This window comes from Notolepis coatsorum (assembly GCF_963971535.1).
Source record: "Notolepis coatsorum genome assembly, chromosome: 13".
NCBI lineage: Eukaryota > Metazoa > Chordata > Actinopteri > Aulopiformes > Paralepididae > Notolepis > Notolepis coatsorum.
The window spans coordinates 23768361-23783011 of NC_140177.1; the positions used below are offsets into that span (position 1 = coordinate 23768361).

General features: G+C 43.4%; 1 protein-coding gene across 6 annotated transcripts in view; it reads right to left on the reverse strand.

Annotated features, from left to right (window-relative positions):
* Nucleotides 1-14651, reverse strand: part of LOC311239615 (myosin IXb) — a 119710-nt gene that overhangs the window by 25641 nt on the left and 79418 nt on the right. For 5 of the 6 annotated variants that reach the window (XM_084327988.1, XM_084327989.1, XM_084327990.1 and 2 more), the window contains 8 exons: nt 12912-13241; nt 11421-11502; nt 10311-10517; nt 9216-9319; nt 8979-9058; nt 7068-7255; nt 3498-3605; nt 1195-1371 (listed from right to left, as the gene is read on the reverse strand). In XM_084327988.1, the coding sequence (XP_084184114.1) occupies nt 1195-1371; nt 3498-3605; nt 7068-7255; nt 8979-9058; nt 9216-9319; nt 10311-10517; nt 11421-11502; nt 12912-13241 (1276 nt within the window). The remainder of the gene's footprint in view (nt 1-1194; nt 1372-3497; nt 3606-7067; nt 7256-8978; nt 9059-9215; nt 9320-10310; nt 10518-11420; nt 11503-12911; nt 13242-14651) is intronic. The other variant, XM_084327991.1, reaches the window with a different exon arrangement.

Genomic DNA, 14651 nt, shown 5'->3' on the forward strand with positions numbered 1-14651 from the left:
GGTTGGAATGAATATCATTCTGGAAGAAGTTGGAACGAATATCATTCTGGAAGAAGTTGGAACGAATATCATTCTGGAAGAAGTTGGAACGAATATCCATCTCTAAGGAGCAAACACTTTTGACTTTTCCACTAATAATATCACAGAAGCCTTGAGAACCGCTTTGAACGGACAACATAACGGCATTTATTATTGTTATATAGTAGAAATGTGTGCATTGAAATGTCTGTCTCGACGACATCGAAAATGAGGGTGACCTCAATTGTCTTTTCGAGTATAAATAAAGGTTGATGACTTGTAGTTGTGTGGTCTATCCAAATAATTTGAAATGTGAATGTTATATATCACCACCCCAAAGCACTTTCCAACTGTGAACGTATAAGCAACACTCCCATCAGCTCATGGTCTTTAGAAACAGAGATTCAAACACATCCCTCATCTGAAGATGTAGACAGTTCTTCATCCAAGGGCTTCAATAATGAGCACCTCAGACGAAGAACCCTTTAACTCTGTTTGAAGTTTTCAGAGGAACAATGTTCTCAGACTTTATTATCTAAAGATGGTGAGTGTTGTGTTCATTCACAGTTTCAGACAGTAGAGTTTGACGACCTTTTTTCGTAAATCATGCTAGTGATGTGGATCGACTTAAAAGGTGCTGTAAGTGGTATTTATTTGTTAAAATAAGTGGTTTACATGTTAAAATAATAGCTCTACACAACCATCACTGATATAGAGCGCCTGGTCAGTAACATGGGTCTCCCAGTCCCTCCGCTCTGCAGTAAACCCAAAATACACATTATCCAATCAGGAAAGAGAACTCCACACTGAAAAAAAGTCAGTCTGACTTTAAAATAAAAAATAGTTTTAAACAGGTAAAATAATCTGCCAGCGCTGTAAGCAAATTTGACTTGGGAAGATTTCTTTAAAAAAGTAAAAATATCTAGGGTTCTCTCTCCTGATTGGATAAAGTAGAACGGGATACCAGAAAAGAAATGTCTAATAATAAAGTGATGGCTGTCAGAATGTAGAGCTACTTAACACGTATTTGAACAAAAATATACCACTTCAGCACATTTAACAGCAAATACAACATGGTCCGTCCAAAACATTTCACAACACCACCATATGGTTCTTCAGTGCAAGGGTTCGCTAGAGACTTTGACTCCACGTTCACTGCAGATCTCCTCCTCCTACCGTTTGATCTCCTCCTCGCGCCTCCTCGCGCTTCACCTCGCCCCTGATGAAGCCGTCCAGGACAGACTGGAAGAGGTTGACCACCAGCTGGACCTCCATCTTCTGCTTGGACCCTGCCATGCAGGTCACCTTGTTCTGGTAGCCCTTCATCAGGTCATTGTAGCCGATTCGGGGCTTCTGTGAGAGTTCAGTTCAGTTTACAGCGGGCAGAGTTAGACATCCGTTTTGTTCTCATCTGTCCAGACAGTTTACATGAGCAAACTCATTCTGTTCATTTGGTTCTTAATGAATGAAGATCCTCAAAATCACTAAAAAGACTCAGTGTTGCCCTTGTTCTTCTTCTTACATTAAGACATTTCAAATGCAATGCTATTTCCCCCCGAGATAAAGCTCTCGTATTATCTTATTATTATATTGTCGTTTGATTTTTTATTTGATTTGAAATCTTTGAATGTAAATAAATACAAACAATATAAAATCAAAACAAATCATTGATCTCAAAAAAAAAAAAAAAGTATACACTTATTTAATTTATTATTATTATTGTTATTATTCAAGATTCAAGAGATCTATTTGTCACATACATACACGTGACACGTAGTGAAATGACGGTGGCCATGCCCGACTTGATTGTGCAAAAGAATACAAATAATAGAATAAATTAGAAGATAATAAAATAGACATTATTTATTGTATTGTTATTCATATTATTATTATTACAGGGCGGCTATGTGGTGCAGTGGGCAAGGCACTCACCACCAATGCTGGAGATGCTGGGTTCGAGCCCAGCTCTCCACATTGTTTTCAGTTTGGCTGGGCGTCCGTACTAATACAATTGGCAGTATTAGGGGGAGGGAAAACTGAGGGGTGGGGATCGGACGTTGTGGACAGCGACTCCTACAGGTCGGTTGGTGCGCCTACGCAGTAGAATCAAGAAGCGATGGGGGCGGCGCCCCTCCAAAGCGCAGACCCCCGACGCTGAAAGATCGCGCTGCGCAGGTGAAAAGATGCAACGGCTGCTACCTCGAGTATCGGAGGGGACTCGTGCTATGTATGGCTTCGTCCACATTGCAGCCGGCTTGTGGGAGGCAAGAAACAGCGTTCGAGACAGGGGAGGGTTGAATTGGATGATACGAAATTGGGATGGGAGAAAAATAGAAAATGGGAGAAAAAGTGGATCAAAAAAATAAATTATTATTATTACTATTATTCATGTGACTATGTATTGTATAATAATAATAATAATAATAATAATAATAATAATAATAATAATAATAATAATAATACTATCTTATTAATATCAATGTAACCGAGAGATTTGAACTTGTGATCTCGTGCTCCCCAGACAGCCGCGTCAACCAGTTGAGCTAAAGCAGTGGTCACCAACCCGTCGATCTTGATCGACTGGTCGATCTTTGAGACTGTACCTGTAGATCTTTCCATGAAAAAAAAAAAAAAAAAAAAAAAAAAATTATTTATTTTTTTAGATCTTACCCTGAGAGTCCACATTACAGTTCTACTTTTGTTTTGATGTGAAAAGTGATGCTGCACTTAGCACTGACTGAGAAAGTACACATACAGTTCTACTTCTGTTTTGATGTGAAAATGATGCTGCACTTAGCACTGACTGCACTTAGCACTGACTGAGAAAGTACACATTACAGTTCTACTTTTGTTTTGATGTGAAAAGTAATGCTGCACTTAGCACTGACTGCACTTAGCACTGACTGAGAAAGTACACATTACAGTTCTACTTTATAAAATGCTAATTGTAAATATGTTTGTCAATGTTAATAATATGAGAAAGTCCACATTACAGTTCTACTTTTGTTTTGATGTGAAAAGTGATGCTGCATAAGATGACTGCACTTAGCACTGACTGAGAAAGTACATAATAGTTCTACTTTGACGTTTTAATGTTGGACCAAAGCATTGCATGTAATTAGAATACAGGCAAATAAAAGTCATTTAGTTTAAAGTACAATCTTGGCTGTCTTTTTCTCTCAACGCTTCAATAGGTAGATCTTGCCTTCACCAAAAAAAATAAAGTGATCTTGGGCTTAAAAAGGTTGGTGACCACTGAGCTAAAGGGTCCGACCCGTCAGCAGGTACTGGTTGACTGCGACTGATTATTCATAGTTTACATCAATATTTATGGTATTAAATTATTATGATTATTAGTATAAATAATAATACTAATATGTATTTATTATCTTGTTATTATTAATATGATAATTTATTGTATTATTATCTCATCTCCTCTCCCCCATTGTGCTTGTTGAGTTGAAGGAGTCGGAACTGACCGGGACAGAGTACATGCTTTTGATGGTGTCTCTGAACTGCATGGTGGCTGTGAGGAAGATGCTCTCTGTTGCCGACAGCTCCAGTATCCTGGTGCGTAGCTCGTTCACCTGAGAAGAGACATGAGCAGATTATGAAGGATACGTTTTCATTCCAAAAACTAATTTCCTGCAGTAAAGGACACTTATAAACCAAATCATAATATAACAACTGCATCTAAAGTGTGTATAGCTCTTTAACACATCCCACGCCGGAAACAGCTTACGACGTGTTTCAAGTTCATGCGAATTCTGCCAATCCACGGCGTACGATGTTATTGAGATCATATTTCATTTTTTCACCATGTTATTCATAATTCCCTCACGGAGCCTCGTCTGATGCAGTGGGAGCATGCACAACTCTGCAACGCTTCAATACTGCCGCCTGGTGGATGATCGGCGAGTTGCCAAACCGGAAATGGGCGAGTCGATCTCGGTGCGTCTGGGAAATGCGCCCGGCACTCGCATATTGTTGCGGGACTGTATATACACACGTCCGTGTGTAGCGATCGCTGCCATAACGCAATAATCGATACGATTTGGCCGTTTATTATGATTATACAAACCGGAAATGGATTTAGGAGATCGCCGTCAAATAAGTGGAATCTTTTTCCTCCAGTCTCATCGTCGAACGGTAAGAGGACACTGACGTCATTTTCAGCGCGTTTGTTTATTATTATCCATGCAAACTGCTCTGATCAATATATCACCCATACTACATAAAGCATTTACTGACGATCACGGAATTATAAACGACCCCCCCCCCCCCCGTTCATCCGCGCATGATCAGTCATAACGTTTAAGATCATGTACAGTTGAATATTTTAGTTTGTTTGTTTTTTATCTACTTTTTCTCCCATTTTCAATTTTTCTCCCATCCCAATTTCGTATCGTCCAATTCTACCCTCCCCTGTCTCGAACGTTGTTAGGCCATGCCTCCCACAAGCCGGCTGCAATGTGGACGAAGCCTTACATCACGTGTCCCCTCCGGTACTCGAGGAAGCAGCAGTCGCATCTTTTCACCTGCACAGCGCAATCTCTCAGCGTCGGGGGTCTGCGTTTGGACGGCACGCCGCCCCCGTCGCTTCCTGATTCTGCTGCGCAGGCGCACCAACCGAACTGTAGGAGTCGCTGTCCACAACGTCCGATCCCCACCCATCAGCTTCCCACCCCCTAATACTGCCAATTGTATTAGTATGAACGACCAGCCAAGCTGATAGCAATGCGGAGAGCTGGGCTCGAACCCAGCGTCTCCTGCATTGGTGGTGAGCGCCTTGCCCACTGCACCACCTAGCCGCCCTACAGTTGAAATTTTTAATATAGCGTGTATCGCCAACAAACGTCATTTGATAATCTATATATGCGTTTATGCCTATATCTCACGTTCTAGGAATTACTGCAGAAAACGATAAAAACATATTTATATTCTAGACGGTATTTTCGTATGAATCTATGAATGAAAAAGTAAAACGTTCCTACATCCTGAACGATAGATAATCGATGTTGAATGGGCCATAGTAATGTCAATTTAGCAATACAATTTAAAAAGTTATAGCCCTGCAAAGAAGGTGAACATCTCCATAGGCTTACAGTGCTGGCAGAGAGTGGTATAAGATGCTCAAATTGCGTGGCAGGGAATGTGTTAACATAATTTGTAACAAAACAAAGGCGTATGTTCAAAATGTACAGTTCAAATTAGTGGATTATCATGAAAGCCACCAGTGTGTAATATGTATAGAGTAAATGTCTGGATGTGTAGGTCTGGTATTCAAGGTATATGGTCATGGATCCACTCAATAGTATGTGTATGTTATTATACAACCGGCAATGATATTTAAATTATTTTTAATTGTATCCATCCAGAACATATACAAATTGCACACTGCAGCAGCAATGGAACTTACATGAGAATAAACTATTTTGAATGAAAGCTGCACCATGACTGTAATTCATAATGAAATAGCTACATAGTCAACATTTGTGTTAATAAATAAATTAAATAAAACTGTACTATAAGAAAATAGAAAAATAGATTCCTTTAAACAACACATTTAGCAAACAATTACAGTGTGTAGTGACCTGCTTGGTTTTATGTCCCATGGACACTAGTGCACCTCATTTCAACGTCCCCTGCGTTCATGATTCAGGAGCAGAGAAGACAAAGACAGATCGACCACGTTCAGTACAAACCTGAAGTGTGAGCCGTGTGGAAGTAATTTGTTGGTGTACCACAGGGTCCAGAGGTCCATCGCAACAATGAAGTTATGTCGTTTCAACAATCTCCAATCATGGCCTCATATGGAAACAAATGCCAGTGCAAATCTCATCTTTCCCCCAAAGAGGACGACCCGATCTTATTGTACGGGACACAAGGGTGAGTACTACTCCAACCACCAGGCACATGGACTGAACTCCAACAGTCCTTAAAGCTCGAGATTCTCCCCTCCGTTGCAGAGTTTAAAACTGGCGGCTACTGGCACGAAGGACTGGCAGAGGCGGTTTGTGGTGTGTCATGGGGGGGATAAGTCTATGGCTGAACGTGTTTCTCATTGTGAAGATCAAACGTTCCAATAATACTAATAATCTACCTCTGGTGTAACCCTTTCACAACCACACTACAGAAGGTTAACCCATTGTGAAAGGGTTAACCCTTTGTTGTGTGGTAGTGAAAGGGTTAACCTTCTGTCTTGTCGCAGTGAAAGGGTTAACCCTTTGGTAGTGAAAGGGTTAACTGGTAACTTGTTGGGAGAACTTTGTTAAAAATGAGGCTAAGGACCTTTGTCAATCAAGTTGTACATGTTTTAATCGATTGCCTTTAATTGTTGTTTCGTTGCTTTTTGCCTCACCTTGTTGTCTTATTGTTATGATTTTATATGCCGTGTGATTTTATACGCTTTTCAATTTCTTTGTGCTCGTTCCTGTATGTACACTCGACGTGACTGTAAACGAAGGTTTGAAAGCACAGGTTTGAAATGCAGGTCGTCCTGCTCGCTCTCACCTGGTTGCCCAGGTTTTCTTTTTATCCTCTTTTTCTCCGCCTGATTTTAAAAATTTTCTCCCCATCCCAATTTAGTCGTTATGCCAATTCCCCCCCCTCCCCTACCTGGTTGTTGTGCGCATGTTCCCCCTACTGGTCGGTACAAGGGAACCCTGAAGTCAACCACATGCTTCCTCCGACACATGTGGAGACAGCCAGTGGCTCTTTTTTCACCTGGCAGCGAGGACTCTCATTGGTGAAGCGTAACGCGTGGGAGGTCACGCTGCCTTCACCATTTCCTGCCTTTCGCTGAGCAGGCGCCCAGACCTGACCTGTAGGCGTCGCTGTCCACAACGCCAGATTACCACCCTACGACTTCCCTCCCCCTAACTCAGCCAAACGAGTTAGTATGACGACCGGCCCAAGCCGCAGGGCAATGCTGACTCCGGGAGTCGAGACCGCAGCCTCTTGCATTGGTGGCGAGCGCAATCTCCGCTATGCCACCCGACCGCCTGGTTGCCCAGGTTTGACATGCAGGTCGTCCTGCTCGCCCTCACCTGGTTGCCCAGGAACTCGTCCAGGTGCCGCAGCTCCTTGGTGTCTGTGATCTCGCGGTCCAGGGAGGCGTTCCACAGCTCGGCCCGCGTGGCCCGGCTGATCCGGATGGTGGGGTTTTTCCGGCTGGCCCTGGCGCTGCTCTGGCTCGGCATGCGGTATGGAGGGGGAGAGAAGGAGGGCAAGGTGGCTGTGGAGCGAGGGGGAGAGAACGTGTTGGTCTTAGTCTCTTAAATCAAGTGTTCCTTTATTAAAAGGTGCTGTAAGTGGTATTCTTTTTGTTAAAATAAGTGGTCTACATGTTAAAATAAGTGGTCTACGTGTTAAAATAAGTGGTCTACGTGTTAAAATAAGTGGTCTACATGTTAAAATAAGTGGTCTACATGTTAAAATAGTAGCTCTACACTCCCGACAGCCATCACTGATATGGAGTGTCTGGTCAGTAACATGGGTCTCCCAGTCCCTCCACTCTGCAGTAAACACAAAATAAATTGTCTGATATCCCTTCCCACTTTATCCAATCAGGAGAGAGAACTCCACACTGCAAAAATGGTCTGACAAATTTAAAAATTAAAACGAGTTTTAAGGAAATGTGTCATTGAAACAAGTAAAATAATCTGCTAGTGCAGTAAACAGATTTGGCTTGGCAAAAAAAATCTCTCCTGATGGATAAAGTGGGAACAGGATACCAGAAAATTTATTTTGTGTTTACTGCAGAGTGGAGGGACTGAGAGACCCGTGTTACTGACCAAACACTATGAGCTATTTAACAGTTATCTTAACAAGAAAATACCACTTAATTTCCATTAATCCCTTTGGGGAAATTCAAGTGTCATAGCAGCATGGGGGGGGGGGGTACAGGTAGGATAGGTAGTAATAATACAGGGTATCTGCGGGTTGCAACAAGTTCAATTTAAGACTTGTTAAGACCTTTTTAATACCACTTAGAGCTAAATGTAATAAAAATGTCATGAGCATACTGGCAAAAGAAACTAAAAACACTGAACTCTACACTGCAATTTAAAGTGTGTTCCAAACAAGCTCTCGCCAGACATACCAAGCTCCCGGTAGCCCCGCAAAAAAACAACTTGAATACAAAAACATTTCATTTATTTACTATTATCTCCTGACAGCCAGGCTGCCCCTCCAAAAATGTAATGCCTGTGCAAATTAAATGTAAGACTTTTTAATACCCCGCAGATACCCTGTAATAATAGAACATAGAACAAAGTGCAAGTAGTAATGATAATAGTGATAACAGTAGTAGTAGTGAACAGTAGTGAGTGGCAGGATTTAATCAGACATCAGTAATAGTGATGATATACATGGTCCAAACTGTAGTAACACACTGCACCAGAGTCCGTGCAGTCAGTGTTTATTATTATTAAGAGCTAGACAGTCCTAACAGTGTTTATTATAAAGAGTCAGATAGTCCTAACAGTTCTCAAGTTCACCAGCTGTTAGCTCTCCAGCTATTGGCAGCAGTCCGTGCCCACAGTTGTGGAGCCCGATGGCTACTGGCACGAAGGACTGACCGAGGCGGTTTGTGGTGCGTCGTGGGGGGGATAAGTCTATGGCTGAACGTGCTCCTCATCGTGAAGATCAAACGTTCCAATAATACATGGTTTAACTCTGGTTTAACTGGTAACTTGTTGGGAGAACTTCGTTAAGTCTAAAAAAAAATGTTTGTTATATATATATTCGGTGGAGCTTCCATAAAGAATTCCCAAGAGAAAGAAGAAGAAGACATGTTATGAACTCTACTGAGTTCTGTGTCAGTTGAAATGCTGCCACTAGGTGGTAGTAAAGAGCATGTTTGTTCAACCTACATCATGGAATGGATGTACTGTATATCTGTCTGTACCAGCACTGTATCACAGGGAATAATAAAAGTGTATGAGATTTTTGGCCACCTCCTTTGTCCATCGGAATCTCAATGATCTGAGAGTCTCTGGCCGGCCGCTTCCTTAGGATTTTGCTGAGGAACCCAAGCCTGTAGAAGACAATTAACCGTGATGGATTAATATCCAATAATATCCAATGTTTAATATAAATTTGATAGGCCAAAACATTAGGTACAAAGACCTCGCTCCTTAAACCTTGACGTGAGCACAAGTTGGCGGGCATCTTATTTGGGTGGGAGGATTTACCTCTCAGGAGTTGTAGGTTGGGCCTGGCTAGAAACTGGACTGGATCCTGGACTGACTCTCGCCAAGGGGAGACTGAACCGACACCCATCAGTTTCAATCTGAAACTGTACGAAGGTTTCAAAACATCAAAAACATTAATCATTAAACCGTGAAAATGTGCGGCGGACCTTAGTTTTGCATGTAATGGAGCCGTTATTTCTGTCCGCATCCCAAGTGAAAGATAAGATTTAGCATTCCGTTGACACCTTCTTCCCCTGCAGCCACCACACCCATGTCTGCATGTCATGTATCCCAGAGGTCTTCCCACCACCAAACAGGACCACATGTTGTAAGCGTGAAAGTCTAGCAGTCTGCCACTGGAACGTCATACAGGAAGCGACTCGACGGCCTCGTCGCTCCTCGTTGCATCATGCTGTGTTTTTTTTTTTACGACTCACCACCACCTGAGCGGTTGACCTTTTTTGCTGCAATGAATCAATACGGCTTCTTAATTTACTTGGCAGATCTTCGGCAACACTGATTGATGTTTAGTGCCGTGCCGTTCCGTTAATGGGGTCGGCGTGATCCAAAATGACAGCACACCCGTGTTAGTGAGCATTGCGTTTAGCATTGACCCATCGCCAATTATCATGTTCAGCACAAGATACAATTGACTTCCACTATATGAGCAAACATTACAGTAATTGGCTGAAATGATCAGTAAAAACAATAAATAAATCACGTGGTGTTGTTTTTGAGGTGACCAGAACCACATTCGCCTAAGACCAAGATGATTTAATACCGTGTTCCTGATGCTACTGAAGCCAAATACTTCACACTTTTACTGTACATGTCCTAGCAGCACCTAGCGCTATGTGGCTGACGTGACAAAAAAGGTCATGAAATGAGCTGTGGCGGAGTTTTTCCAAACACGTTGTCGTCTCTCCTGGCAGCAGCCAACGACCACAGCTCGCTTTCTCGCGGTCCTGCGCTGCAGAGCGGGAAGCTGGAAGGCGCGGCGCGGCCCTGTCCTTATCTGAGGACCACACATGCAAGGCCTGCATGCAGAGGACCGCCGCGGTCGCTGCGGAGTTCCCCCCCCCTTCCGGCCTGTACCTTGACGCGGGGTTTGACGGCCCGGACGTCCGCAGCACTGACCGAGGCCTTCATGCCGGGGGCCTGCGGGCTGGGGGGGGGCATGGGGGGCAGGGGGAAGCTCCAGTACTCCTTCTCCCGCGAGCCCCCGAAGTCATACACCAGCCCGCTACGGGCTTGGGCCAGGCGCCGCCTGCGCTTGGGGAGCTTGCGGATGCGCACCTTGACCTGAGTGTGGGCCCATGGGGTCAAAGGTCATGAGGCTGACCCCTTCCATTAGAGAGACTCCGTTCCAGGGTTTTGGCAACAGCAGGGTGTTTACAGCTCATGGTTACATACAATTTACAATACTTACATACAGCTGAACACTAAAAACACTGGTCTGGTATTCAATCAAAAACAAGTCAAGTGATGGGAAGCAACGGATGGTAGATGAGTAAGAAGGATGAACATTAAGAACATTAAGGATGAACATTAAGAACAGTAAGGATGAACATTAAGAACATTAAGGATGAACATTAAGAACAGTAAGGATGAACATTAAGAACATTAAGGATGAACAGTAAGGATGAACATTAAGAACAGTAAGGATGAACATTAAGGATGAACATTAAGAACATTTAGGATGAACATTAAGATGCTAATCTGCTGGTCACCTGGAAATACAGACCTGCTGTTAATTAAAGGGGCACTTCACCAAAAAAAACTGTGCTGATTTATTTTGCACATAATCTCACGCACATCCAAAAACATGAATTTAGTTTGGACAGTTACTGAGAGTAAATTAGTTTGAATATGGCCACCGGTGATGTCATCGGGGACATTGAATCCTTGTGTTAATTACAGCTCAATGAAATTATGTAGATGAAAAAATAGCAATACCTTGTCTTATAGGGGACTGCTACCTTATGCTACTGCTACCATTTCATTGAGCTGTAATCAACACAACATGAGGATCCAATGTCCCCGATGACAACACTGGTGGCCATATTCAAACTCAAATACTCTCAATAACTAAATGAATGTGAGTTTTTGGATGTGTGTGTGAGATTATGTGCAAAAAAACTAAAGCAAGACAGCATTGTAGTTTTGGTGAAGTGCCAGAAGATACAGACGTGTGCAGTACCGTACCTGAGCAGTAGAGGGAGAGCTGTCAGAGCCGGAGGAGCTGAGCTTGGCCAGTTCATCTACAGACAGCGACTTCCCTCTCCTCCTGTGTTAGAGAATGAAACAAGGGCAGAACGTTGGACTCTAATTTAGTTCAGTCATACAACTCGCATATTGAAATAAGAATTCTTATTGAGCATGAATATATGTACATGGTGTCAAGGCTCTGTTTTTAAATCACTTCCTGCTAAGCATAGTTTAAATCCAGACAGACAGGAGAGCGGGGACTGATAATGACATAAAGACATGTCCTTCTTGGACCACAGAGACACAAGAGAAACAGGTGATGCTGGGGTGGAGGGGGAAAAGCATGAGCAAGTAGCAGCAGCATGAAGCAGCAGGGTGGAGGCAGCATCAAGAATCAAGAATCAAGAGGTTTATTTGTCACATACATACCAGGGCATACAGTGAAATGCGGGTGGTCATGCCCGCATCGATTGTGTAATAATACAATAATAAAATAGACATGGTAAAAAAAAAAAAAAAAAAAAAAGGTAAGACATAAGAAGTGCATGATAAAAATAGATAATAAATAAATTCCTGAGAAGGCACTGGTTCCTATGTACACTACTATACAACATACAATTTTAACTCTGTCATTATGTTATACTTACTATAGCTAAACTATACAAGAACCACATCTGTTCTTTCCTTAAAGTGGCTTTTTTATTCCTCATTCCTTTAAAGTGACTTTTCCATTTTGTTTGAATTTTTTTTTATATCAACTTTCTCTCCCATTTTTAGTTTTTTTTGTTTTGATCCACTTTTTCTCCCATTTTCTATATTTTCTCCCATCCCAATTTCGTATCATCCAATTCAACCCTCCCCTGTCACGAACGCTGTTTCTTGCTTCCCACAAGCCGGATGCAATGTGGACTAAGTCATACATAGCACAAGTCCCCTCCGGTACTTGAGGTAACAGCAGTCGCATCTTTTCACCTGCGCAGCTCGATCTCTCAGTGGCGAGGAGTAATGCGTGGGAGGCTCACGCTGCCCCCGACACTTCCTGATTCTACTGCGCAGGCGCACCAACCGACCTGTAGGAGTCGCTGTCCACAACGCCCGATCCCCACCCATCAGTTTCCCACCCCCTAATACGGCCAATGTGTATAAGTATGAACGACCAGCTAAACTGAAAGCAATGTGGAGCGCTGGGCTGGGCTCGAACAGGCGAGCCCAGCGTCTCCGCATTCGTGGCGAGCGCCTTGCCCACTACGCCACGTAGCCGCCCTTTGACATTTTGTTTAAAGTGATTGTTTAAAGCGGTAGCAGCATGTGTGTTGTGTGTGTGTGCGTGCTCATGTGTACTTGTGAGTGGAGCGTTCAGTGTTCAGCATGAAGCAGCAGCATGGTGGAGGCAGCAGGTAAACAAAGCAGCAGAGAATGGAGCTTGCAGTTTAAACAACACGAGACGCGAGTCTGGAAGGCGGACAGATCTGTAAGACGGGGACTTACTGCAGCCTCTCCGCCTGCTTGCTCCGGGGCCGCGGGGGCTCTGGGCTGGAGTCGTCGCTCAGCCTCTCCTTCCACCGCGCGGCCTTGTCCCTCATGTCCTCTGCGTGGGTGTACCGCTGGAGGGAGCTGTAGTGGTGGGGGTCCTCCTCGTCCTTCCTGCCGGCCTCCGCATCCAGGGGGAGGGAAAGGGGCCTGTTGAGGGGCGGCGGGGACCCCCTCCTCTCCCTGGGCTGCCCGCTGTCGGGATCCTCTCCGTTGACGGGCTCAGACTGAGCCCTGCTGGGGCTGTGCTCCACGACGCGCTGCCTCGTCAGGCCCCGCTTCTCCACGCTGGCCAGGACACATTTACTCATTCAAATTAAGTGATATTAACATGACGCTACTGCTAGAGGAGCGCCATTAGCCCCAACCTGATCCATACTAGTCCAACCTGATCCATACTAGTCCAACCTGATTCATAGTAGTCCAACCTGATCATACTAGTCCAACCTGATTCATACTAGTCCAACCTGATTCATAGTAGTCCAACCTGATTCATACTAGTCCAACCTGATCCATACTAGTCCAACCTGATTCATACTAGTCCAACCTGATTCATACTAGTCCAACCTGATTCATACTAGTCCAACCTGATCCATACTAGTCCAACCCGATTCATACTAGTCCAACCTGATTCATACTAGTCCAACCTGATTCATACTAGTCCAACCTGATTCATACTAGTCCAACCTGATTCATACTAGTCCAACCTGATATACTAGTCCAACCTGATTCATACTAGTCCAACCTGATCCATACTAGTCCAACCTGATCCATACTAGTCCAACCTGATATACTAGTCCAACCTGATTCATACTAGTCCAACCTGATTCATACTAGTCCAACCTGATTCATTCTAGTCCAACCTGATTCATTCTAGTCCAACCCGATTCATACTAGTCCAACCTGATTCATACTAGTCCAACCCAAAACAACTAGGTTTTCCTTTTGATAAATTACAGATTTATGATTATTATTATTATGATACAGATTTTCAGTCACAGTGTGATTTTCTTGCACATGTAATAAACAGCTGACCAATACAACATTCTCGATATAGGTTGGGTGTGAAATAATCCCCATGCAACCTGCATGTAAACCTTTGATAATCAGTGTAACATAACCATATTTTGATTTCAAGTGTAGCAAATAAATATATTTCTTAATAAAACATATTTTTTAAATTTTAATGTTTATTTATATAGCACCTTTCACAGACCAGGGTCACAAAGTGCTTCACATAGTAAAAATATCAGTAAAGTGCAAAGATAGCAGCATGGAAAAAGAAAAATTAAAAACGTGAAAGAACAGGAAAAACAAAACAGATAAAAAGACAAAAGATTTACACAGAGCATAATTAGCCAAACGCCTGTTTGAACAGCACAGCCTTGAGCTGCTTTCTAAAGGTGTTTACTGAGACCACAGATCTAAGGTCCAAAGGCAGAGCATTCCATAGCCTGGGGGCCACGGTTTCTATGGCTCGGTCACCTTTTGTCTTCTAGACCGGGGACAGCCAGCAAGCCCTGGTCAGACGACCTGAGCAATCTGCTCGTGGTGTAAGGACGCAGTAGGTCGCAGATGTAGGCAGGTGCCTGACCATGGAGTGCTCTGTAGGTGATGACCAGAACCTTAAAGTGAATTCTATCTATTGATGGAGAGCCAGTGAAGGGAAACTAAGATGGGAGTGATGTGGCAAGACTT